General features: G+C 41.1%; 2 protein-coding genes across 2 annotated transcripts; one reads left to right on the top strand and one right to left on the bottom strand.

The window, feature by feature from the left end:
- Positions 1-2217: 2217 nt before the first annotated feature.
- On the bottom strand, positions 2218-13424 carry LOC121947938 (charged multivesicular body protein 1b). The gene is made up of 8 exons (XM_042493137.2): positions 13260-13424; positions 12821-12918; positions 11857-12003; positions 8880-8948; positions 8663-8770; positions 8485-8528; positions 8029-8101; positions 2218-4426 (listed from the first exon to the last, which is right to left on the bottom strand). The coding sequence occupies exons 1-8, from the start codon at positions 13273-13275 to the stop codon at positions 4379-4381; spliced, it is 603 nt and encodes a 200-aa protein (XP_042349071.1). The 5' UTR covers positions 13276-13424; the 3' UTR covers positions 2218-4378.
- An 870-nt stretch (positions 13425-14294) lies between these two features.
- tent5d (terminal nucleotidyltransferase 5D) lies at positions 14295-24465 on the top strand. Its single transcript, XM_042493260.2, has 3 exons — positions 14295-16590; positions 19020-19334; positions 19702-24465. Exons 2-3 carry the CDS (start codon positions 19029-19031, stop codon positions 23002-23004), a joined length of 3609 nt encoding a protein of 1202 aa, XP_042349194.2. The 5' UTR covers positions 14295-16590; positions 19020-19028; the 3' UTR covers positions 23005-24465.
- The last annotated feature ends 94 nt before the right edge of the window (positions 24466-24559 follow it).

Genomic DNA, 24559 nt, shown 5'->3' with positions numbered 1-24559 from the left:
TGTGCAATATGTCCAAATATTCCTGTTAAACATTAACCCAGATGCCTCAATAAAATGTTGGCATTGTCCATTGCTGCAAACCTCAGAGCCATTACTTTTGTGTGTTTATATGTATGATATTAACATTTCTAAAGTGATTTTATATATGAGCTTACTTTGTCATCAAGTGGTGAAAGGGATGGTCAATGTGGCACCGAAGGAAGATGCCGGCTAAGCTCCAGACGACTGTTTGACCAACAAACAACAAAACCAGGGTGCCCAGTAGCTCACCTGGTGGAGCGCATGCCCCATATACTAGACCCATGTCATGCATGCATGTATCTCCTTTCTCTCCCACCTTCAGGCTTAATAGTCTGTCCTATCTAATAAGGGCAAAAGACAAAAAAATTATTCTGGAAAAACAAAAAAACAACAAAATAAGTTGTCTTTTAGTGAGTCATCGCTGTGTCTTCCAAACATGTAGTTTTCCTCGTAACGCCGAGTAGTTGCCAAAACAGCCAACCACACATTAACATTGCTCACTAATTTAGGAGCAATGCTCCATTTAAATGCAAGTAGGGCTGCAATTCATGATAATTTTCATTATTGATAATAAATCTGCAGATTTGTTTTTTGGATTATAGTGAAGATATTCATTTTACAACCACACTTGACAATAAAAGCAGCACATCATCTCATGTGAGAAGCTGGAAACAGAGAATTTTTTCTTGGTTTTTTTTTCAAATTTGCTTGAAAATTTTCTTTAACGATTGTGAATTATTTAAGCAGTTGCCAATGACTTTTCAGTTGAATTATTGATTTCTTTTTTTAGCTCAAAATATCCATTCACTATCAATTTATAATTAGAAAGTGCATTCTTAATATACTGTCTGTTTCATTGTGTGCTTGCTCGCAAAAAAAAAGACATTTGCACATGTCTGGTTGACATGCTGCGCACTGACTGAAAAAGACCGATCAGTTTAAAATGACAATGGCAAGTGGCAAGTGTTCCTCGTGTATACTGTATGTTTTTTTCACTATAGTATCACATCATGTACTTGTTCTTAGAAAACTCCTTAGAAATTATTCATAAATGACACATAAAACACATATTCTGTTTTATTCTCAAGATAAAATACTTTAAAGACATGTATCTTTTCCTGCTGAATCCCAACTCATGACTTACTGTCTGGACACAGGGTTTCATTTCCTGTGTATGATTCAGTAGTCTGACCAATCCCCCTTTTTGCAATTAGAGCTTTTTCACTGAGCCAGCATGTGTGGCTCTGAGCACCCTCCCCCCCCCAGCAGGTCGACCACGGGGACAAGACCACCGGCCCACCGGATCCCTGCCTGTCAGCAAGTACCACTCCTCTAGGAACCAAGACGAGTAGGTGCTGACGGCACTGGAGGAAAGCCACTTGATATCAACACCTGAAACAGACACATATAAAACACAGACTTCTCCCAGAGCTGTGCTCGTACAGGAGCCGACTCCAGCACATCTGGAAGAAGAATCCCTGCACACATGCTGAGATGCACACAGCGGACAGACCCTCCCGGCTTTAATCATACTTAAAGAGTCGGTTATAAATAGATTTAAGACAAACTCACCAAATAGATTTTGCTCTGACAGCAGAGGGACATGGAATTTTAATTTCAGGTGATCTAACTCCTGGCAGAAATGACTGACAGCTGTTGGATCACTGGGGTCACTGTTTTTCGGATAACTCCCAACGACTGAGGACTTGAAGAAGTATGTGCGTAATAGGCAAAATAGAGACTCACATCCGTCTGGGGGCACTGATGATGATTGTGAATGTAGTTAAGTGTGTGCTGATGATGATTAGTAAAGACACAAAAAGGGTCAGAGGTGGCCAAGTGTCACTCTGGAGGACTCCCATCAGCTGCGGGGCTGTTCATGTAGAGATATTTGTGTGTGCTTGGACAGCACCTGTAATGGCTCCCAGCTGAGTCCCCCCTGGGATGTGCTCAACTATGTGTGTATGTGTGTGTATGTGTGTGTGTGTGTGTGTGTGTGTGTGTGTGTAATGAGGCACTGGCATGCGAGCAGCAGAGGGCCGCTTCCTCTACAGGTGACACCTTTGACCTCTCATCTGTTCCCTGTTGGAGGAGAGAAGGAGAGGGGGTCGGGTGGAAAAAAGAGGGGTAGACAGGCATGCTGGGATGCATACTCCACCCAAAACACAGCTATAAACTGACAAAAAACACAACAGGTAAAACATTTCGGAAACTCTTTTAATGACTCTGTCTTTGCATGTAAGTACAGGGTGAGCCACTGATGTTGTTAGTGCTATGCAGAGGTGGGACCGAGTCACTGTTAAGCAAGTCACAGGTAAGTCTCAAGTCTTTACACTCAAAGTCCTAAGACAAGACAGAAAAGACACGAGTCCAGTCACAAGTCAAGACAGTAGGGCGGATTTCGACTAACCCTCAAACTGTGCAAATTGAAATTGCTATTATAAAAAAACGCCTAATGGAAACACATCAATTTAGAAAAAACTCACGTTTATCAAAAAAAAAAGTTTTTACACTCGCATGAGTTGGTATTTCAGGTGATTTGAAAAAGCTGTATTTCTAAAAACTGCAATAGAAACACTTTTCTTTCACGTTTATGGGTCACATGATGCTATGGCTGTGGGCATGATGCAGCAGGCGCTAGAAGAGGTGTTATTGCATTGCGTAACTCTTCAAAAGTTGGCAGATCATCTGGAAGTTTTGAATCCATAATGCCTCTGTGATATTGTGGACGATGACCTCCCACAGATCCCTCATACATGGCTGCTGCCACATGTAAGGGGCTTGCTTTTCAATTATCGCTCGCATAACACACCTACTTTACCTTTGATTGGAAATAATGACGGCTAATGCAGCGGCTGCAATAGAAATAAAGCTGCTAAAGTTTTGAACATCCATCGCCATGCTTCTTGGAATGTTATCGTGAGAGGAGAAGAAACATCACATCACTGGAAACACAGTCATCTCGCAATTGTGTTTTTATCAACATTTCGAAAATATCACTTAAGTTTTGTGCAAATTTGTAATGGAAAACCACCTAATTAAGTCTGGAGTCAAGTTCCAAGTGCCAACCTAAAGATTCATGTCCTCAGCAAGTCAAAATGTAATTTTTGACCAAATGAAATGTAATTTCAATAATAGTTCTAATGTATCAAATTTACAAAAATCATGAATGCTTGTTCAGAATTTGTATTCATTTGTTAAAATGAGTTAGTTACTTACTTACTTACTTACTTACTTACTTACTTACATATTCAATTAGTTACATAGTTACTTATCCATGGTTTTCTCCTGGAACTTGACTGAATTGCTGTCAGATTGGTTCAAACAAAGCGGATCTGGGTGATTCAGTAACAGCTTGCTAGAAATAAATAGCATTTACATCAGTTGATTCAGGAGATGGCAGGAAAGAAATTGATTTGTGGCACACTTTGTAAATAACATACTTTTCAATCTTGCAGCTTTGAGGGAAAAGTACATCTTTTCATGTCAAAAGGCTCAAATCCAACTAAAGTCACAAGTCACTGGTGTTAAAGTCCAAGTCGAGTTGCAAGTCTTTTGTTTAGTTGAGTCTTAAGTCATCAAATCTATGACAATCTATGACTTGAGTCTGAGTCATGTCACTCAAGTCCACACCGCTGCTGCTACGTGCAGCAAATCAGTGATATTCCAGCTTTCTCCAAAGCATGTTTGAGGCAACATTTAGCCCAACAACACAGCATAAAACAAGTTTGTGTTTCGGCATTGCAGCCAAAACAGTGACAGACAATTCAACAGCCAGAGCAGATAAGATATAACAGTAACAATATAAACATGCTCTTAACAATCAGTCAGTAAAACAGGCAGTAAATAAATATAATTTATAAATACTTGTGTAAATAAATACACAAGTAAATAAATAAATAGGGATCTTTACATTTTGTACATAGTGTGTAATCACTTTGGAATGAGGTATTATTAAGCAGTACACATTGTTTTTTTCTTAACAATTTGCACCAAAAATCCCATATAAGGTGTACCACTTTAAAATAAAGAAACATGCCAGCACAGTGGTGTCCTGTTATTGAGCTACTAAAGAGTCAGAATACAAGTTTAAATACGAGTGTGCAAATGAACATTATTATAGAGGGACTGCATGTGATGCAGTTAGTAGCAGGACTGTAAATATCCAGTTTTTTTCCTCTTGGTCCTTTCCTGCTGTTAAACAGCTCCTTCACTTCTCACTACAGAACAAACCTGGAACACAGAGCTTTCAGGCACATGGCACCTTCTTTTGTTTATTCTCCACTTTTTCACTCCCTGTCTTGTCTCGTGTCTTCTGCTCTGCTCCCTCCTCCGGATCTCGTTATTTTCTGCATCATTACGACACCTGGTCTCGCAGTCTGGCCAGCCTCTGGGAGAGCTCGTCCTGATAACAACACCAATCAGGTAAAGCGATGGAAAAAATATTGTCAGTGGGGCAGTTTTTGAAATTTGACATAAAGCATTTATTCTCAGTGTATCCCTCAACCCCTTCAGGCTCGAAAAGTGAAGGCCTAAAGCGTGTAGTTGCCTTCTTCACAAGCAGCTGCAGTGGCCTGCTTGAACTATGTTGGTTTCAATGGATTCCAGCGGTGGGTTGTCATAACGGAAAATATATCAAAACATATTCAGGAACAACTCAAACACTTCCTGCCACATATTCATTGTTTCCGCTGTTGATTTGCGTGATCAAAATGTTCCACACGGTCATTGTTTAGGTGAGAAAGGCTGAACACGCTGCTCCTGTGTCAGACTATCACTCTCCGTGAAGTTCCACAGCTCCACCAGAGGATCCATCTGTTAGCCATTTTTGGTGAAACAGTTATTGTTTTGATCATGTGAAGCACACAGTGAGGTGTACTGAGCTGCAGGAGTGTTTTCTGTGTCTGCGGATATTTTAATATTTTTGTTCATTGTGAACTCTTGTCATCATTACAATAAACATGCGGTATATGACTCAAGCTGAACACAGACACTGATCTGAAAAACACATGTTCAAAAGTGCTATAAAGGACATTCAGAGTTGCCTGCACGCGGCTCTCACCTCTGATGTCACAAACATGGAGGTGGCTGAGCCAAAATGATGGTGACTACTGGGGACTTAATGAAACATTAATCTGGATCAGTGTTTCAATTCAGCAATCAACAATCCAATATCATCCAAAGTGAAAACATCGATCCACATCATCATCCTTAAGATACGCCTTTATTTTGAAATTCCCATGGCAGGTCTGTGTCGCTGTCTAACAGAGCCAGGCAGAAAATGGCAAGCAGCAAAAAAAAAAAAAAAGATGATCAGGACATTCACCCTGCTCTCTGGAGAAAAACAGATGAGGTGAAAAATATTGGATTTTGGGGAAAATAAAGAAGTTATAAAATAAAATACAACTTGATGAACCTGGCCCACATCTCACTTCACTCACTTGTTTCTCTACGGCAACATTAGTTGCTCTGATTTAAAAATCATTGACTAAAAAAAATCATGCAAGCTTAAATTCAACTGTGTTGTTGTTTTGGGAGATGCAGTGACGAGTGTGACAGGAATGAGTCCTAAAACCCATAAATGAGTTTGCATTTCAACACTCGCGGTTCCTTCGTCTCAAAGTCAATGGGATTTTTTTGGGGTGTGTTTTTGGTTCGATGTCTGAAATGAGGTCTGTGGTTAACACAAGCTAAAGAGACTTTCATTTTTTGTTCTTATACATAAAAGATGCCAGAAAATACTCCACTTGTGGATTCTGAAGCTTTTACGTGTCTTGAAAAAATCCCAGAGGCTTTTTGAGGCGGGAACCAGGGCGACATTAACTTTGTGTCAGCCTACAGAAGAACATCAACCCTGAGGCACACTCTATGGTAAGTAAGAAAAAGCATAAATAATACATGTCATTTGTTAAACTATAAGTAGAGGACAGTCTGCCGGCTGCTAGGCTAATTTATGTAACGTAAAAAGCCCATACATTTAAGCTAGTAACGATGACAAGCAAAACACAATGGTTTTGTCTATGAACCTTGACAGTTATTGAGCTGAGTTTTATACTTTTGTTAAACGTTCTTGTTGTTAATCCATGTTTGATGAGTGTTATGTTCCCCAGAAAGCAAAACCTGAAGGGCATGAGACGCAGTCTGGGAAACAAAACACTGCACATGTACTAAAGAGTGAAAGCAAAATCAGTCCCTTTGGTTTCTAAAAGGTGGCGTGGGAATCAAACTCCCCACAGCCACTCACTGATTCTATCAAAGTGAAGGACAAAAGAAAGAACTGGCCCCAAAATTAAAGCGTGAGTCACTGAACAGGAAGGAAAGAAAATAAAAAGACCAACAGAAGAATCACACTTCAACACGCACACAAAAAAACACAGAAAGCCAACTGAAGGTGTTGACTCTCCGGAGACACACGACCAACTGAGCAGAGAAAAGCTCCCTTTCTAACCTCCCAGCCAGACTGATCACCAGCAGCTGAGGAGAACTTCTCAGCTGCACCCAAAAGCTCCTGATTAGCAAGGAAACCTGGGAGCTGGGTACATTTTGGATCTCTGTGGATCTCTGACCATAATGTGTGTGTCAGTGGAGTCAGTCTAAAGTAAACTTTACTGCACTTTAATGGTGACAATTGTTTTAGAATCATGTTTATGTTGTTTTTTCTCTTTTATGGCCAAAAGTTACTGGTTTTAACAGACGACATCATGCCAGTCCAGTCCTGGCTTCCCTCCACTGGCTCCCTGTCCGTTTTAGAACTGATTTTGAGATTTTACTGATCACTTTTAAAGCATGTATGGGTCTTTCCCCAAATTACATTTCTGAAATGCTGTACCCTTATGAGCCAACGCACCTTACAGATCCTCAGGCGGGGGGTCTGCTTAAATCTAAAGGAGACCGTGCTTTTGCCATGACTTTGGAAAGACCTGCCTGAGGAGATAAGGCTCGCAGAATCAGTGCCATATTTTAAATCACTTCTTAAAACTCCTTTTACAGACTTGCTTTAATTGGATGTTACCTTTATTCGTTCATTCATTCATTTTTTTTTATCTTTCTTCCTCTAATCATTCATTTTGCTGCTCTTACTCAATTTATTCGTTCTTTATCCTTCTGATGTCCTGCTCTTACCATCTTTTTAGGTTTAAAATGTATTTACTTGTTTATCTATCTCTTATGAATCTGTTTTTATCGTCTTATCTTTGGTTAATCCCCACTGATGTGATGTCTTCTTCTTATATTATTTTTATTGTCTTTATTGCATTTATTCTTGCATTTTCTAAAATGTTATTATTACTTAAACTGCTTTTCAAGATCTGCCTGCTTTATCACTTTTATTTCTTTTATTTTATTTATTCTTGCTGACCTTTTGCATACGCATTGTGTTCTTTTCTTTTTGTTTGACTTTTATAGACTTTTCTCTGTTTGGCATGTTTGCTGATGTTTATTATTCCCTTAGTTCCTGCCTTTGCTTTGTCTGTCAGAGCACTTTTTAAACAACTGTTTTTAAAGGTCCTGTATAAGTAAAGTTATTATTATTATTATTATTATTCTAAACAGAAAGGGGTGGCAGTTTCTTCTGTAATAGATTGTTTAAATGGACATATGATATCATTTCATATCGATCGCAGGCCCTTGAATTGAACTGATTTTAAATTGCATTGATAATAATAATAATGGCAAACTTTGTGATATCAGCAAATATTGTATTTACACCCCCAGCAGTGCCAGCAGTGCTAATGGCTCATTACAACACACACAGAGGGCGCGTGACACTATTTCTTTACATAGCTAATAGCTGTTCGCTGCTATATTCATGTTCAAAATGCCATTTATAGAACCTTAAAGAGTCACCTTTCAAACGTACATGAGGTGGGTATTTCAGTGGAGTATCTCCTTAAATTTAGATTTGGGTGACGGATTTCCAAAGACAACAACGACAATGTGTGAATTCTGTTCTAGGATGTAAAACACCCAAAAATAGCATCAGCATCATGATGAAAGTAGATGTGTCACCTGCTCTGTTGACGCCACAGATGAAGCCAGCAAGGAAGTCTGGCCTGCAGGAAGCTCCAGGTTAAGATCCAACCTAAAAAAAAACAAAGAGGAGAAAAACACAGGAACACTTTAAGTTCTGCATGACTGCTTAGCTACTAAAGAGAATCAGCAAAATGGGGGAGATTAAAGCCACTGTGACCTAACAACACAGCTTGCACCATTAATCTTAATGGGCTTTTTGTGTTAGAAAGAAGCATTGCAAACAGTGGAAGAGTTCCTTGATTTTTATATGAAGGTCATTTAAATAAAGCTTTTAGAGCTATTTATTTTGTGGCTTATTTGTTTTAAAGGTTAATTTGTCTGGTTTAACAAGTGGGCACAATGTGTTCTTTCATTTATTTTTGTCTTCTATCAATGTTTTTGCTTTTATCATGACTGTTATTTGTGTTTTTTGGAGTTACGGACCATACTCACCCTGCTTCATCAGCCATCTCATGCAACAGCGTATCCACTTCATTCTAGGGACCAACAAAGCAAACAACAACGTGTTTAGAGGATTCAGTGTTTGAATTATAACCAGGGTTAAGCCCTCCATCATAAGCAGCCACATGAGTATAGTTATCCCTGCTTGTAAGACGACTGTGTTTATTACCTGAGGTGTTGTCAGAGTTGTGGTGTTGCCCATTGTGTCCTCCATCTGAGCTGTCTGCACGTCAAGAGTTTCAAACTGGTTTTCAAACTTGTCCATTAATGCAGAGATCTGCAGAGAAAAACAGATACACAAAACAACATTTTGAAAATCTCCATTAACAAATTTAGTTTTGCATAGTTTGTTTCTGTCTGCGCTCATGGAGGAGTTTTCGTTTTACCTTCTCCAAGTTCATACTTTTCAGAGTAGCATCCATCGACTTCACCACTCCAGACATCGATTTAGATACCTAGGCAAAAAAAACACATCAAATAAAGCATCAAAGCCTCTGTTGGCTTCCCAGCTAGCAATTTTTGGTTCTAAAGATGTTCTGACAATGGTACAATGCAACAAATGTTTTAGTAATGTTTTCAGTGGTACGTTTTTTTTTAGTTCCCAGAATGTTGTTCTTAAAGTTAGGGTAACATTCTCTATAAATATCAAGTAAAAAATGTTTTTTTTGTTAACATGTCACATTGCATTACACTGTCATTCAAAAAAATGGACTGTAGTCTCTGGCCTCAATAACAACGTCCTGAATGTTGCTTTGAAAATGTTCTTCCTATGTTCTCATGTAAAATTGTGGGAACATTTTTTATAAAAGAGCATCCTCTGATCTGTTAGCTTTCAACATCACCAAAACATCCTCAGAGTGTTGCAGTTAAAACGTTACGTCTTAGTCAGCATTTAACCTTATAGAGACATTATTTGAAATTATGTTTTCTTTAAAACATTATATTTAAGTTTGTAGGTAACTTGTTGTGGGGACGTTTCCTGCTTGCTGAGTTCTCACTTTTTACTGGTTTTGACTCAAAACAGGATCGAGGTATCTGAAGTCAAAGAGTGAGTTTGCTCTTGATATGGCAAAGTGTTAGGTGCTGTTTCCTTATACCTCCACTGGGTGTCACTTTTAGCTTTTCAACTACACTTTGTCAAGACTACCTCTCATCGTTACAAGCATCCCTAGTTGAACAAAGATGGCCCTGATTAAGGATTAATTTTCTCAGAATCAATTTACCAATAGTTGATCAAATTATGGCAGAGGCATTTATTATCAGTGCTATTGTGTTAATGTTTCATTAGATAGTACATTAGACATTAGGCAGTATTACAACATCATAAAGAGATGTTTTTTTAGAAATACCATCTGACATTTACATTCTATTAAGTTCTATTCTCTGAAATGATGCCTGTCCTGCAGAGAAACTCAATTGAAGCCATTTAAAGAGGCTGTCACTCACATAAGAGCAAGAAGCTAATAGCCTAAAGTCTGAAGCACATCTAATGACATTATATAATAATTGGTGGCTTTTTGTTTGCATGTCTTCTAGCCTTTTTTTGGCCCACTCTCCCTCCCTCTGTGTCCTTCTGGTAGGACTTTTGACTTGGTGATGGACTACTTGTGGACTTTTTACCCTGAAATGGTTACATGCTGCAGCTTTTCACATTCTCAAAAAAGATGTTGTTTCCAAACTATACACTTTGAAAATAATACCTAACAAAACATTTGAACACAACACTTTTGTTTTCACTCCCATTTTTCACAGATTGAACTTGAAGACTTTTTATGCACTCAACAGAGATAATAATGTCAGATTTGCGCTCTAAATCTGTTAAAAGCTTTAAAGGATAGAGAAAATGGCACTCTCGGTCAATGTGATTGCTACTTTTTTTTTTTACTGACATTGAAAATTGCACATATCAATGTATTTGATTGTTCTGTGTTGCATTTTAACTGGATGTTGTGCTCGCTCTTTGTAACGTGTGATAGTTTTATTTGTCTGCTTGTATTTATTGTTGTAACAAGGTTTTATCCGTCCCTCTTGGCCAAGTCATTCTTGGAAAAAGATTTTAAATCTCTATGAGTCTATTGCCTGGTTAAATAAAGGATTTATATAAAATCTGTGTCAGTGAGCACTTCTTTTCCAAGATAATCCGTCTACCGACAGGTGTGGCACATCAAGATGCTGATAAAACAGCATCATCATGACACAAGTGTGTCTCCGGATGCTCACAATAAAAAGAATCCACAATCGATCGATCACTGATTCTAAATTTTCTTCTGTGTTGTATTTCTTTTTTTTCTAACATTTTTTTCTGTGTTTTTGTGATTTTTAAGTGTACAGCACCTTGTAACGTTGGTTTTGATAAGTGCTATATAAATAGACCTTATTATTATTAGATTATTATTATTATTATATGCTAATGAGAAGCTCCCTCAAAACTTACATCTGTGACATTATGATGTGTGATCGAACTGCACGTTTTACATTTAGATTTAGGTTTGTTGTGACCATCCCATGGCACACCTGTGTAGTAATAATGCTTAATTAGCATCTTGATCTGCCACATGCCAGGCAGATGGCTTATGTTGGAAAAACTGAAGTGCGAACCAACATGGAATTTTTTACAAATTTGTGGTAAAAATTTGAGATAACTGAGTGCATGAAAAAGTCTTTAACTCTTTAACTTAAACCGGGGAGCAAAAACTTAAGTGTTCCATTCAAATGTTGCTTTAAGATAGTTTACAAAGAGTATATTTTGAAAACTACATCTTATTCAGAAGGTGCTGGAGAGTGTAACCATTTGTAACCCATATATACAATTGTGTTATCAGTTAATAGCCATGTGACTTCTACATCTTTGTGAGTGAGTAAATGGGCCATACTTCAGATATAAACCAAGGGGGCAGAAGACGGTTGTGTTTATAAAGTGTCTGGCTATTGGGACCACTGTTTTTCAGAAGTTACAATGTTGGGGTGCCCCTGTAGCTTAGGGGTTAAGATGCTGACCATTTTACTCATCTCTTTCTATGATTGCAATATAAAAAATGCCCCCCAAAATAATCATAATAAAAATGAAAAAAAAGTTACAATGTTGACCAGGCAAATGATGTGAAATGCTAAATGTACAACCAGCTTAATTGGAAATATAATGGAATTATCATTTATGGTGGAGTTCATTTTTCACTACATCAGACAGGACAAACCTCTGCTCATTTTCTCTACTTTAAATCATCTGCCAACACGCTGAATAACAACAGGTTATCTTGGAAAATGGATGTGTGGCTGCAGCGAACAGGTTATCATTTGCCTGCTTTACGTTACATCTGAAAGCAAAGCAAGCTTCAACAAACCCTTTTGACCTGCAGTCCTGACCTGGTTCATAGTGACAGCAGTCTGGACCCTAGAAGCCACAGCATCCACACGTGCACTCATCCTCAGGAAGTTAATGGACTGATGCTTCTGACGAATGGCATTCTCTGCATGGATCTTTGCTGCCTCCATATTACCCTTCTGGATAGCCTGAGAGACAAAAGAAAGGAGTAAATACACAAACATAATTCAGGCTGTAACTGCACTGTAGCAAAGCTTTTTTTTCTAATTCAAAAGAATTTTTTGAGAGTAATTAGCTTTGCTTCAAAAATGCGACTCATTTGCTACTCACTTTAGAAAATATCAGCTTCTATCAAATTTTATTGTGAACATATAACAGACTTGTGTGGTCATGTATAAATATGTACACCTAACTCATGACCTGATGAGTGTTTTCCAGAAATTCTTTAAGTGTTCCTCAGACATTCACTCATATCCCACAAGACACTTTAACAGACTTTTATCTTCTGTATTGTCAGACTTCCCTTAAATCAATATTCATTTAAATTCAGAGGACTATCTCTTTGGAACAACCTATTTCCATCTCTACAGTCATCAATGACATTATTATTAATTTTTTTGTAAACATCTGAAAAGGACTTCAATCTGAAAAGATTCATAGCACTTTATAGATTCATTTGTAATGAATTTCACTTTGTAAATACAAACTTCTGGTCATTTGTACATTTTCATCAACTTGGTAATACTGCTTGGTCTTGAGATTTTGATCAATTATGCAATCTTTGATTTATTTTTTAATCTCGTTTTCTTTTATGAATGATTATAGTTATTCAATAGGAGAGGTATGTCCATAAGCTATGTTTGGCTTCGAAGCTCTCCAGCACAGTGTTTAAACTTTTTAATTCTCTTTTTCTGTCTTTTCTGTACATGTGTATATGACACTTCACCAAACTAGACGTGATCCTGGAGCCTGATATCTCTTAAATAAGCATTTTAACAGGCAAACCTGCTTCACTTTAGCCTTTTCTGCCTTTTCCTCTTTGTCACATCTCTTGGAGCTGCGGTTGAGCTCCTTGGCAGCAAATTTGAGGTTAAACAGGTGTTCTGTATGGCTGGTCAAGGCGTGGTTTATTTTAGATATGGCAATACAGCAGAATTATAAAATATATACTGATTATTTACTAAACTAGCTGAGGACACTGAGCTAATTCAACTTAACTCAGCGAAGGCAAGACAACGTTTGTATCTTTAAATAGGTGATATTTAACCAAAGAGTCATAAAGTTAGTTAAAAGAGCTGGCACCAGCGAATGACTGGGCAGAAGTTACAAGCTAATGCAAAACAGGATTAGCTACCAAACCCACCTCACATTTAGCTAGCTTACGTTACTGCTACTGCTAGGTAACTGCACCGTTATGCCTGTTCGGCGTCACAGGAAAGGATACTCTCCAAATTCGACATGGCGAAGGTCTTTTTTGAGACAAACACTCAGTCTGGTTACGCACAGATACAAAGTAACATCCAGCCTCTCACTTCTTTCCCAGAGTTGTTTGTTTTGATTTTTTCAAGCTAGCGTACCCTCGCAAGTGTAGCGAGGCAAGAGGCTTCCCCTCTGCGTACTTCCGCATTTGCTTTGAATCAACTAGCCAGACCGGCAGTATGCAGTCTGTCTTTCAGTGACAACGACTGTCTCATTATTATTGAAAATGTTTGTGTCTTTGGGAGAGCTTTTGTAATTTATTGGGGAAAAGAAGAACTCCATAAACCGCTTATAAAACTTTGAAAATTAGACTCCCATTTGACGCATGCGCAGTTTAACCAGTAATAACTACGAATCGATATTTCATTTTTTTATTTTAATAATGATATTGTATATACTTATATTTTATTTGTATATTTTATTTTATTTTACCTATTTTATGTATATTCATTTCCTTTTGTTTGTTGTTTTACTACTTGTATTGCTTATTTTTGTTTGGGGTATATTTGTTTGTATTATTTGACATTGACATCTTGCTTTGTTCGTCCTCTTGTGTTGATTTTATCTTAACTCTACCCTAGTTTCGTTTTGCTTGCGTTTATTAGGACTGTTTGGCTCTGTTGTATTGCTCTCTCTGTGTTTCATTTCTGCTTTTGCTTTGTTTGTCAAAGCACTTCGTAAGCTCTGGTGCTATATAGATAAAGTTATATGATAATCATAATAATGATGATCATTTTGACAATAATAATAACCATGATACCTGAGTTGTTATTATTATTATTATTATTATTATTGTTAGTAGTATTCGTTCGTGCTAGATTTTTAGAGATTGATCGTAACGACGGCTGTCATCACATGCTACATGCGGCTAGATTGCGATAAGTGAACCATCTTGATTTATCTTTATCTTTGAATGCAATCGCTAACTTCAGTCCACCTTTCACCGTCGTCACACGGTCACGATTTTGCATGGCGTGCACGCGCTTCTTACGTCACGACCGTTTGAGAGGTGGACGGGCGCGCGTGTCCAAAGCAGCAGACAAGTTCCATCCAGGCTAAAAATAGTTTGTACCCGGTATCGGTAGGTTGTGGTACACGTCTGGTGACGTCATTTGTGCTTTTTTTTTGAGGGAGTAAATTGACCTTTTCTACCGAGCAGCTCGCTGTTTGCTTGAACGCCTCGAATCACGTTTCTTTGACTTTATTTCTGGTGCATTAACGAGTAATGTAACATCTGTAACCGTTTCTTGCATAAGTGTGCATGGGGATAATATTAGTGTGAACTGGTCTGTGGGAACAGAGACGGGAACAGAGAGGGTTTTGGGCTAGTTGTTGTTGAAGAGACAACAAACGGTGAGGAAATGCTGCATGAGGGGAAAAGGAATCATCGGTTGTCCAGAGTGAAAATGGTTCCGGTGTGTGCGTGCACCGGCCAGCCGAAGGGGGCTGAGGGGATTAACGGCTGGGTCAGGGGGAGGGAGCAGCATGGATGACTCATACTGTATGTGCTGATACTCTGTATGGACACAGCACCAGATATAAAGATGTGCGCGTGAGGGACAAGTGTTTTAGAAATGTTCCCCAAAACTACGCGTTCAGTCGGCTGCTTCATATCAGTAATAACACGGAAGTCCTGACCTGAGCCCCAGCACAGCTATGTTGTAGCCTCACATTTGAGGTGACAATGTCCACTTTGAGTCCCATACGTAGACCTAAAGTAAGGGGCTGTGCGTTATTTATGAGAGGAGAGGAGGTGGTGCTAAACGGGGGAGGCGCTTCAGATAATTTCCTATCCTCTGAAGAGGGAGTTGTGTCGTTTTATTTGGCTTAGAGGAGGGTCATTCATCGGTAAAAGGTTGTATTCTGTAGGCTATTTATTTTAAATTCCCTCAGAACCATGATGTATTAAGAGACCTGGATACAGCATTGAAGGCGAGGCCCAGTTCCTTCTTATTAGGGGCCGTACAGATGGTGCATTTTTTTGGCAACCTCAGACGCAAGCTGCCTCTGCGCTCATGAAAGTTGTCACAGAGTGGACATAAGAGTAGTACCTAGCACCGGACCTTGTGTTTTCCAGGCGGTTAAAGACGCGGCATTTGTACAGTCCTTAAAAGTTCAGTTGCACATGAAGTCAAAAAAGCTCTATTTCAGTATGAAATTACCTGGATGATGGGTGCTGCTTCTGCGTCAGTGAGCCAACTGAGCACACTAGAGACTTAAGGCTGCCAAGCACGGCCAAGCGGCTAGCTTCCAGTTATCGCACTGCTAACTTAAATGGAGATAAAACATTTTTTATCATGTGGTTCTTCTAGACTTTCCAAATGTTATCGGACCAAATACTTCTAATCCTGATAATGAAAAAAAACCGTTCCACAGGCAGGGTGTGGAATTTGCAGACATCTCTTTCGCCTTGTAAGTCAATGTGAAAAAGTGTTTTGGGGCCTAATTGTATCACGCGATGGACCCCTGAAATTGCAGTACGAATGGGGGCCAGCTCGGAACCTCTAACCCAGTAAGTGGGTTTTAAAAGCATATTTTCTATAAAAATCTCCATATCACATCATTTATCATGGCCACGAATTGTAAAATATTTTTTTTTATGGTGGAGGGAGGGTCATGATAGCGAAAAAAAAGGTCTCACCCCAGCCACCACCTGCTGTGATAAATAAAATACAGTCCCTAAAAGCATTAGAGCAGACAACAAAGTGCTCTTTGAGCAGGCTGACTTTTGCAAATTAATTAAAGCAGTACAGTTCAGAGAGTTTATCTGAAAGTCCTTTCTGTTGCTTCTGAATTTATCTCCGATTTTAAACTTTTATTCTGAATACGGAAACACATGGAGCTGACACACACACATATTACATTACACCAGTTAAGGCGCCAGCACCACATCACATACAACTTCCCAATCATACACACACACACAACCACACACACATACGCTCCCCAGTCATGACTGAATGACGGCAGGTCGCTATGGAAACTGCGTTACGCTCCGGGCGGCCGGAGGAGAAAACAAGAGCGCGAGGACTCATTTCAGTCTTCATTTCAGCACCACGCGAGCTCCTGGACAGCGCCCGAATGAGCTCGCGCACAGATTGGAGCCTCACATGCCTTGTAAGGGACAGAGCCGCATCAGCACACAGCCTAACCGGAGTGGGTAGGGACTTGAAAAGAAAAACAAACCCACGTACACGACACACAGACTCTCCGGACCTGAAGCTCGGTGGATACTCAAGGTTTAATTGTACAGTCGAGTCCGGAGCCAGTCGCTCCCTCCAACGCCACAGCAACAGGTAAGAACCTTCAGCTCTGTAAAAGTTGGATAATTCACTTTTTGTGTGGCTACACGGAGCTTTAGCTGCACGCCTGGTGCTTAATGTGTTTTAATCCTCCTGCTTAGAGTTGCATCTGCCCTTTATCCTGCCAGGCTCTTAATTGCGGTTAATTGCCTTTACCTGGTATCTCAGGAGTGACTAAGTGCGTGATTAGGTGATTTGAGTAAAGACCAGCAGGGCAGAGTGAAATTCAGCAGGGCTCTGGAGCACTTCCAGGAAATTTTAGGCAGTGGTGGACTGTGAAACAGCCTCCAGTTGCTGGTTATTTGATGGAGAAACAACTCCAGTTATATATATATATATATATATATTTTTTTTTTTACAAGTATTGTCAGTAAGTTTGGCAGTAACATTTAAAAGGTCCCATAATATAGACAAAATTCTGGATTGCAGACCTTGCAATTACATTTTGTAGGGCAACAAATGCTGAGTTGCTCTTTTGTAGTATTAGTTAATAGGATCATAACTGTTTAAGTGAATGAAAGATAAAACAAATTATTCAGAATCACTCAGGGACACAAAGGCTTATTATTGCTTTAGTTGTAGTATTCTATACACAGGACAGAGTTGTTTGTTTTCCTGTATAGTGCTTTATAGATTTAATACCAGAGACATCAACCTAAGTTTACACAGCATTTTTGTTTGTGTTTGTTTTAGATTCAGCCCAGTGTATATGAGACCTATTTGTTGGGTTTTCAGTGGCCATAGATTATGTGCGAGCTGAGCCGATACGCCTGGATGAGTCACTCAGGCTGCAAGTTTGCAGAAGAGTACGAAAGGGGAGGGGGAGATACAGGGGCTAGCTGGAAAAACAGCCCCGCAGTGCCTCTCTGCCTCCACAACACATTGTTTCATTGTATACATGACCAGTTTCAACATCAGGGACTGTATTTATTGCCTCTGGATATATGATGACTGGTTGTTTTGGGTTTTTTGCATCTTGAAGTGCAGTTTGTTAAGAGAGATGTCTCATCTGCAACAGTTTTTCAGGAGCTTTGTGTTCATAGACTCAACTTCTTTGTCTTGTGGTGAGCATTTTTTCCCCCAGTGAGTGCATTTTATAGTTTTACAGATGCTATAGAATAAAGTGCACTCCTTTAGTGTTTGTTGAAATGTGTGCAACATGGATTATAAACACTTCCCATAATAGAAGGTTTGTGGTTATTACAGGCTATAGCCCTGTGATGTCTGACAAACAGCTACCAGAAAGCATCCCATTACTGCTCATTAGTATCCCAATGTTTACCCTGCTAGTATTGACAAATCATAGCAATCAGCAGCATTCAGCTGCAGCACTGACTGACATCTATTGATTAAAGCAGACAATAGATCATAATGGGCTGCTATGAACCACAGTTGCACACTCCGACACAAGCACTCACTCCCTGAAAACACTTTGACACGCGCCCGCAAACATGCACACACATAACAGAGACCCTTGACTTGGTTAGGCAAATGTTTATTGAAAAACACGTCTAGTTTGTAGAAATTTGATTGATGGAGTCCAGATGCAGGGGCTGCGTGCGTAACTGCCAGGAGGATTACACATGTGGAAGGCAAACAAACATAATTGGCTGATATTAAATCCCACTTTGTTCCAATTTGTGTTGCAGTTTGCAAAAGGTGTTATATAAAAGCCTGTGTGCACTCACGTGAATGTGTGTGGGAGTCATTGTTTGTAATGTATACACACATCATGTGCTGCACGCACACACAAAAACAGATGTGTGTCTTTAATTAGTGACGTTGGTGTGATTAATGCAGTCTGCTGGTGATGACTCATTCAGCTTAACCCTTGCTCCTCTGGTGGAAACAATCAATAAACAAAGATTTAGCCTACCTTTACATTATAATTATTATTTACCATTATATTAGTATTCAAATAACACTTATTATTATCTTCATTTATACAATAATATTGTATATTTTTTATCTTTTTTCTTGGTTTTTTTTTTCGTAGAGGCAGATATTGCATCTGACGGAGATGGAGTGTAAATAAAGGGACCAATTGATGTGATATAAGTGGGCAGTGAAAACTGTAATGTGTTCCAGATTTCAGTCAAATATTTCCTCTTAATTTGTTGTGATCTGGTTGAGCAATGGAGGAATATTTATGCAAAGCACATCTACGTGGATCGCTCCATGTGTCAGCTTGTCAACACAGCAGTTACATTAGCATTGTGGAAAAGCTGTCAGCCAAGCTGTGACTTGCAGACAGCAGACTGGCAGGGAGTGTGCATATGAGTGTGAGTGTACGTGTATGTGCATGTGTGTGTGTGTGTGTGTGTGTGTGTGTTTGTGTGACAGAGAGAGTTAAACACATCGCACAATTTGTTGGAGGAGTTGTAATAAACTCTCTTTGTCGTCCACCTTTCCCTCCCCTTCAGGGCAGCAGCATGTCTGAAACCAAACCCAATCAGCGGTTCCACAGCCTGAACACTGAGCAGGTGGAGGTTCTCCATCAGGTTTTGTCAGAGGTGGTTCCCATCCACGGCCGCGGGAACTTTCCCACGCTGGAGCTGCGTCCCCGAGATATCATCATAGCTGTGCGGGCCAGGCTGCAGAGGCAGGGGATCACGGTGAGAGATGTTCGTCTGAACGGCTCCACGGCCAGCCACGTCCTCGTCCGAGACAACGGAAGCAGCTACAAGGACCTGGACATCATCTTTGGAGTGGAGTTGCCAAGTCAGGAGGAGTTCCAGGTACTATTACTGTATTACGTGGTTAAGACAAGGAGGAAATTCAGTTAATAGCAGTGGAGCATTTGGCTTCAATCCCGTGCATTAACCAGCATTCATTCTGTTTTATTATCCTTGAATCTCTACAATATTTCAGATGTTTCAGTATTGATTTTTACAGTGTTATCTTGATAATGACGTTATTGTTATCCTAACCATAATTTAATTGTAAAACATTTTACTGTTTGGGTGAATCAATAATACTGGCTTTTACTCTTTCAACTCTATTATAAAGAAACCACAATATTAAATTCAATGATACAAGCAAAATTGCACTCTGATAGCAAACATTAGTTATAGCTGTCATGTTGTTAACCTTTTCTCTTCCCAGGTGATCAAAGAGTCAGTGCTGGGCTGCTTGCTGGACTGCCTACCCGCTGGAGTCAACAGGGAGCGGATCAGCAGCGCCACGATGAAGGAGGCCTACGTCCAGAAAATGGTCAAGGTCTTCAACGAACATGACCGCTGGAGCCTCATCTCACTGTCAAACAACAGCGGCAAAAACCTGGAGCTCAAGTTTGTGAGCACGCTGAGGCGGCAGTTTGAGTTCAGCGTCGACTCCTTCCAGATCATTCTGGATCGTCTTCTGGAGTCCTATATGCAGCAGGAGTCACAGCACAAAAGTGTTGATATTAAGGACCAACCCACAGAGAATCAGAATAAAGACTCTGTGCTCGAACAGGCTGCTGCTGCAGAGATGGAGAAGTCCTCTGGTAGGGAATTATCCAGCAAAGAGGGGGCTCAGATTAGCCAGACACAAAAGACAGATGAAGTGCACGAAAAAGAGTCCCAGACAGAACTCTCACAACAAACTGAACATTCAAACCAGACAAAACACTCCAAAGTTGAAAAGGACAACAAAGAGAAAACGCATGTGGAGCTGAAACAAGAACACAGAGAAACCATAGATGAGACAGACTTCTCTGACCCCCGAAATGTTTTGTCAGAAAAGACAGTAACCTCTGAGGAGGCCGAACCCCCAACTCAGATCGAACTGAGACAAGAGCCAGAATTCTCAGACGAGACCAAATGCTCGACAAAGATAGAAGCGTCAGAGCAAACCCAGCCCTGTGATGACCAACAACCAGCACATTCAAATCACAAGGATCTCTGTGAACAATCCAACCACAAAAAAAACCCTGAGGGACAGAACGTGCTCACGGAGCAGATAGACCAGTCCAAGCCGCCGAAAACCTCAAACAAAACCCAGGCAGCATCTCCAAACCTGTCAGAAGCATGTCACAGTGCAGGCTCCTCCGAGTGTGTCAGTGAGGATCAGAGGAGTAAAGAGAAAGATAAAATGCAGCATGTGACTGCTCCAGACTCTAGCACACCTTCACATGCAAAGATCGAGACACAGTTAGCAGATGAAAGAAAAGTGGGGATAGGTGAGCAGGCGGGGGGAAAAAACGAGACAGAAACGAGTGAAATGACAGAAGAGGTTTTAGCATCAGAAGCAAAAAACATAGACGACACACAGGGTATCGATTGTTCCTGCTCCACCTCTTCCATATCCCTTACACTTCACAACACAGAGCCCGCTGGCACACAGGACATTCACAGCACACAAACTCAGAACACACTTGATGCCGTCAGCCCTCCAGATACTCAGGATATTTTACCTGCACCACCCAGCCTTGTTTTTGACAAAAAGACCTCCTCTTCTCCGACATGTAAGGCCTCAGAGAGACTTTCTCACATGGTGGTGCTCAAACACTCCTCGCCCAAACCCCCTCGGAGGATGTGTAGGAAGGTAGCCCCCAATCCTTACCCCAGTCCAGTCTCTGAAAGTGAGTCTGTCACAGCGCCCTGTATAGATCCAAACCCTTGCCCTTGCGAGCCTGAGGTAGATTTGAACCCAAATCCAACAGCTCCCTCTTCAGACCCTACAACTACCCCAACAACTTGTATCACTGCTAAAACAAGCCCTGAACCCAACCTCGCGTCAAACTCAGACCTTACCTTGGCTCCCGATCCAGCCCCCAACATAATGTCCACCTCTGCTGTGTCTGATTTACCTCAAGAGCCATCACCCCCTCAGCTAATCACAGACAGTCCATGTGGGACAAGTTTTCACAGCCTGAAAGAGACTCCATCTACACACATGGTTTGGGATGAGCATAGCCCGACTGAAACTGTCTCTGCACCCAAACAATCAGAGCCTCTCGACTCAGTGGATGTGTTAGTTTCACACACTGACTCATCCAACACCCCTGAACTTGTACATACCTCAGAAGTTGAGCTCAGTGATGACGAAGAAAAAGAATTACGGACCAAAAAGATGGACTTGAATCAGCCAAATGGCAGCACGCAAGAGACCACACTTAGTTCGTCCTCCTCTTCCCACTGTGTCACCCCTCCTGTTTCCTGTCTCACCCCTCCTGTGCTCAGTCTTTCCCCTCCCTGCCTCACTCCCTCGCCCCCCAGCCTCAGCCCTCCGCCATGTCTCACCCCTCCCTCTCACTGCCTCTCATCTCCAATGCTGAGCACCATCAGCCCCACCACCAGCTTTAGCTCTCCACCCCTGAGTTTCAGCCCTACCTCGTCCTGCCTCAGCTCACCTCCTTACCTCACCCCTCCTATGCTTAGCCTCAGCCCTCCTCCACTCTGTCTCAGCCCCCCTTCCCCCTGCCTCAGTCCACCCCTCCTTTGCCTCACTCCGCCGGTGGAGTCAGAAGACCTTGTACCTCAGGTATCTTCAGACATGGAGCCTTTGATACTGAACACAGGCAGCAAGGAACAGATTAAAGAGTCCTCCCCTCAGCCAGGAATCCCTCTCCTACAGTTGGAGGATAAAAAGGAGCAAGATTATATCTCGCCGTCGCCTCGGGTTGCAGAGCCTGTCTCTTTTCCAATCACAATCCCGAGCTCCACCTCACATGTGCTGCCTCGCTCTCAGTCTGAAGGCCCAGGGGAATCGGCCCCTCCAAAAGTCGATGAGGCATCCAGCTCTGTGCCTGAGAACAAAGAGGCCCCTAAGGTAACTGCAGACATGCCTGAACAGAGTGGCGCTCCTCAGGCATCTGGCTCAGTCCCTGCTGTCGAGGTCCTGGCAGAGAGCATGTACGGTGACTTTGAGGCAGCAATGGACCACCTGCGCTACCGCCTAATCGCCACCAGGAACCCCGAGGAGATCCGAGGCGGCGGCTTGCTGAAGTACAGCAACCTGTTGGTCAGGGACTACCGACCGGCCAGCGAGACTCAGATAAAGACACTGGAGCGCTACATGTGCTCACGCTTTTTCATCGATTTCCCTGATGTGCAGGAGCAGCAGAGGAAGATCCTGTCCTACTTGAAGAACCACTTCATCGGTGAGGAGAGGAGCAAGTACCAGTACCTGATGACACTGCGTCGCGTGGTCGACGACAGCACTGTGTGTCTGATGGGACACGAGAGGCGTCAGACCCTGAACATGATCACAGTGCTGGCACTTAGGGTTCTGGGAGAGCAGAACATTATCCCCAACACAGACCACGTGACGTGCTTCTACCAGCCAGCCCCGTACCTCGCTGATCACAGCGGCCCCTATTTAGCAGAACCCAGCTACTGCAGCTACTACATACCCCAGGGGGGATCAACTCTGCTTTACCAACCGTACCCCTTACACCTGCACACACAGACTGGACTAGTGTAAAACACACGCACACGGAATTACACAAAAATACATTGGAGCAAGGGGAAGGTGCTTTCCATGAGGAAAGAGCTGGAGAATGGAAACGTAATCCAGGGATAAACTGTTTGGTCTATAATAGACCTGTGGGGGTGGGATTGAGTGGGTTTTTACAGTAAACTCCCCGAGTACACTGTAAGGTTCTAATATGATTATATGTAATTATCTGGGCTTTGTGGGAAAATAATAATTCTTCCGATATTGTTAAAATTCCAGAAAATGCTTTATGCACTGCATGAGTCATAGTCCTTTGGTCTCCCCGGGAAACCAACTGTGCTGTTGACATTCACACACATACACGGACACACACACACGCACACATGAAACTCACACCTCCAGGTTCTTGAATTCTTGTACTCTCTTTTCATGTTCTTACTGTGTTGTTCTTTATGGGTTTGTTCAGAATGTGGACCTTGCCTGTGGTTGATATTGTGCATGGATAAATTAGGACTGTTCTCTCACTGCCAAATACTGTGTGACTACTATGCTTCTTAAACAGTTTAATGTAACTTTGTTAATCCTTTATTGAAGGGGTGTATTCTGAAAAAAATACAGAGGGACAGGCATACCAGTGTGTATAGTTACTTTCATCAGAACACACACATGCATGCACAAAATACACATAAACATATACATAAACACTGAGTTAGACAATGCATGAGTAGCTAAATATATAGATCACATTCTGAAGTCAAAGCAAAGGCTTTTAATTTAATAAAAATTGATCTATTTTTGCAAGACTTTCCATGATAATACTCAGTGGTAAACAGACTGGTTAGTTCCTACAGAAAAATGCCAACAACAATGCCTTTGCAATAGACTGTACAGTGTATTGATTACAGTATATCGTGTGCGGATACACTGCATTGTTTTCAGGTAAATTGTGTTAAGATGTAGTGCTTGATTCCTTTCCCTCGTGGAGTCTTTTTCTGTAATCATGTGAAGTACTGTACCATCTAGTGTTGATTTCTTTGATGCTAAAGTTTACTCTGTGGAGGTGGTCAGGTTATAACCATCTTTGGGTCATTTCTAAACATGGCAGACGGCGATCTGTCAAAACCGTAGGGTCTAAAGCGAAGGAATTGCATCGAAACTCTTGCAACTCCTCTCAGCATGAATCAGCATCCTCTAATTCATGCAGTCCGAATCAACCTGAGATCAAATCCACCTCAAACTTGTTTGAATCTAAGTTCAAAGCTGTACAACAGCAACTATGACCAAAGATGGTTTGGTAGGGAAATCAAGTGCCTAAATGTGAGACATGATTGGCATGTCTTTATCTCACTGCACTGGGGGTGTTAAAGGGGTGGGCCTGGGGCTGGGTTGGGTGTGTGTTCAGTTGTTGACCCCTGTTATTGCTGCCCGTTTTGATGTCTTCTTTAATGTAGTCCTTTGTTGTAGTTTATTCATGTACATTTTGATAAAATAAAGGGGAAACTCAACCAACCTTCAGAAATTGAATTCTTTTAAAAGAGACAACATTTTCTTTTTTGTTCCATTCTCATTCGCTCCCCCATTC

Source organism: Plectropomus leopardus, chromosome 8 (genome assembly GCF_026936395.1).
Source record: "Plectropomus leopardus strain MGB_pleo_1.0 chromosome 8, ASM2693639v1, whole genome shotgun sequence".
Lineage (NCBI taxonomy): Eukaryota > Metazoa > Chordata > Actinopteri > Perciformes > Serranidae > Plectropomus > Plectropomus leopardus.
Note: the sequence above shows the minus strand (reverse complement) of the source record. Positions and strands in the feature narration are given on the sequence as shown.

Coding starts and splice junctions, on each gene's coding strand:
- LOC121947938 (XM_042493137.2), bottom strand. Junction 8,949..11,856: donor CTGCTGTCACTATGAACCAG/GTCAGGACTGCA, acceptor TTTTTTGCCTAG/GTATCTAAATCGATGTCTGG. Junction 8,771..8,879: donor AAAGTATGAACTTGGAGAAG/GTAAAACGAAAA, acceptor TTTTCTCTGCAG/ATCTCTGCATTAATGGACAA.
- tent5d (XM_042493260.2), top strand. CDS start 19,029: ATGTCTGAAACCAAACCCAATCAGCGGTTCCACAGCCTGAACACTGAG. Junction 19,335..19,701: donor CAAGTCAGGAGGAGTTCCAG/GTACTATTACTG, acceptor TTCTCTTCCCAG/GTGATCAAAGAGTCAGTGCT.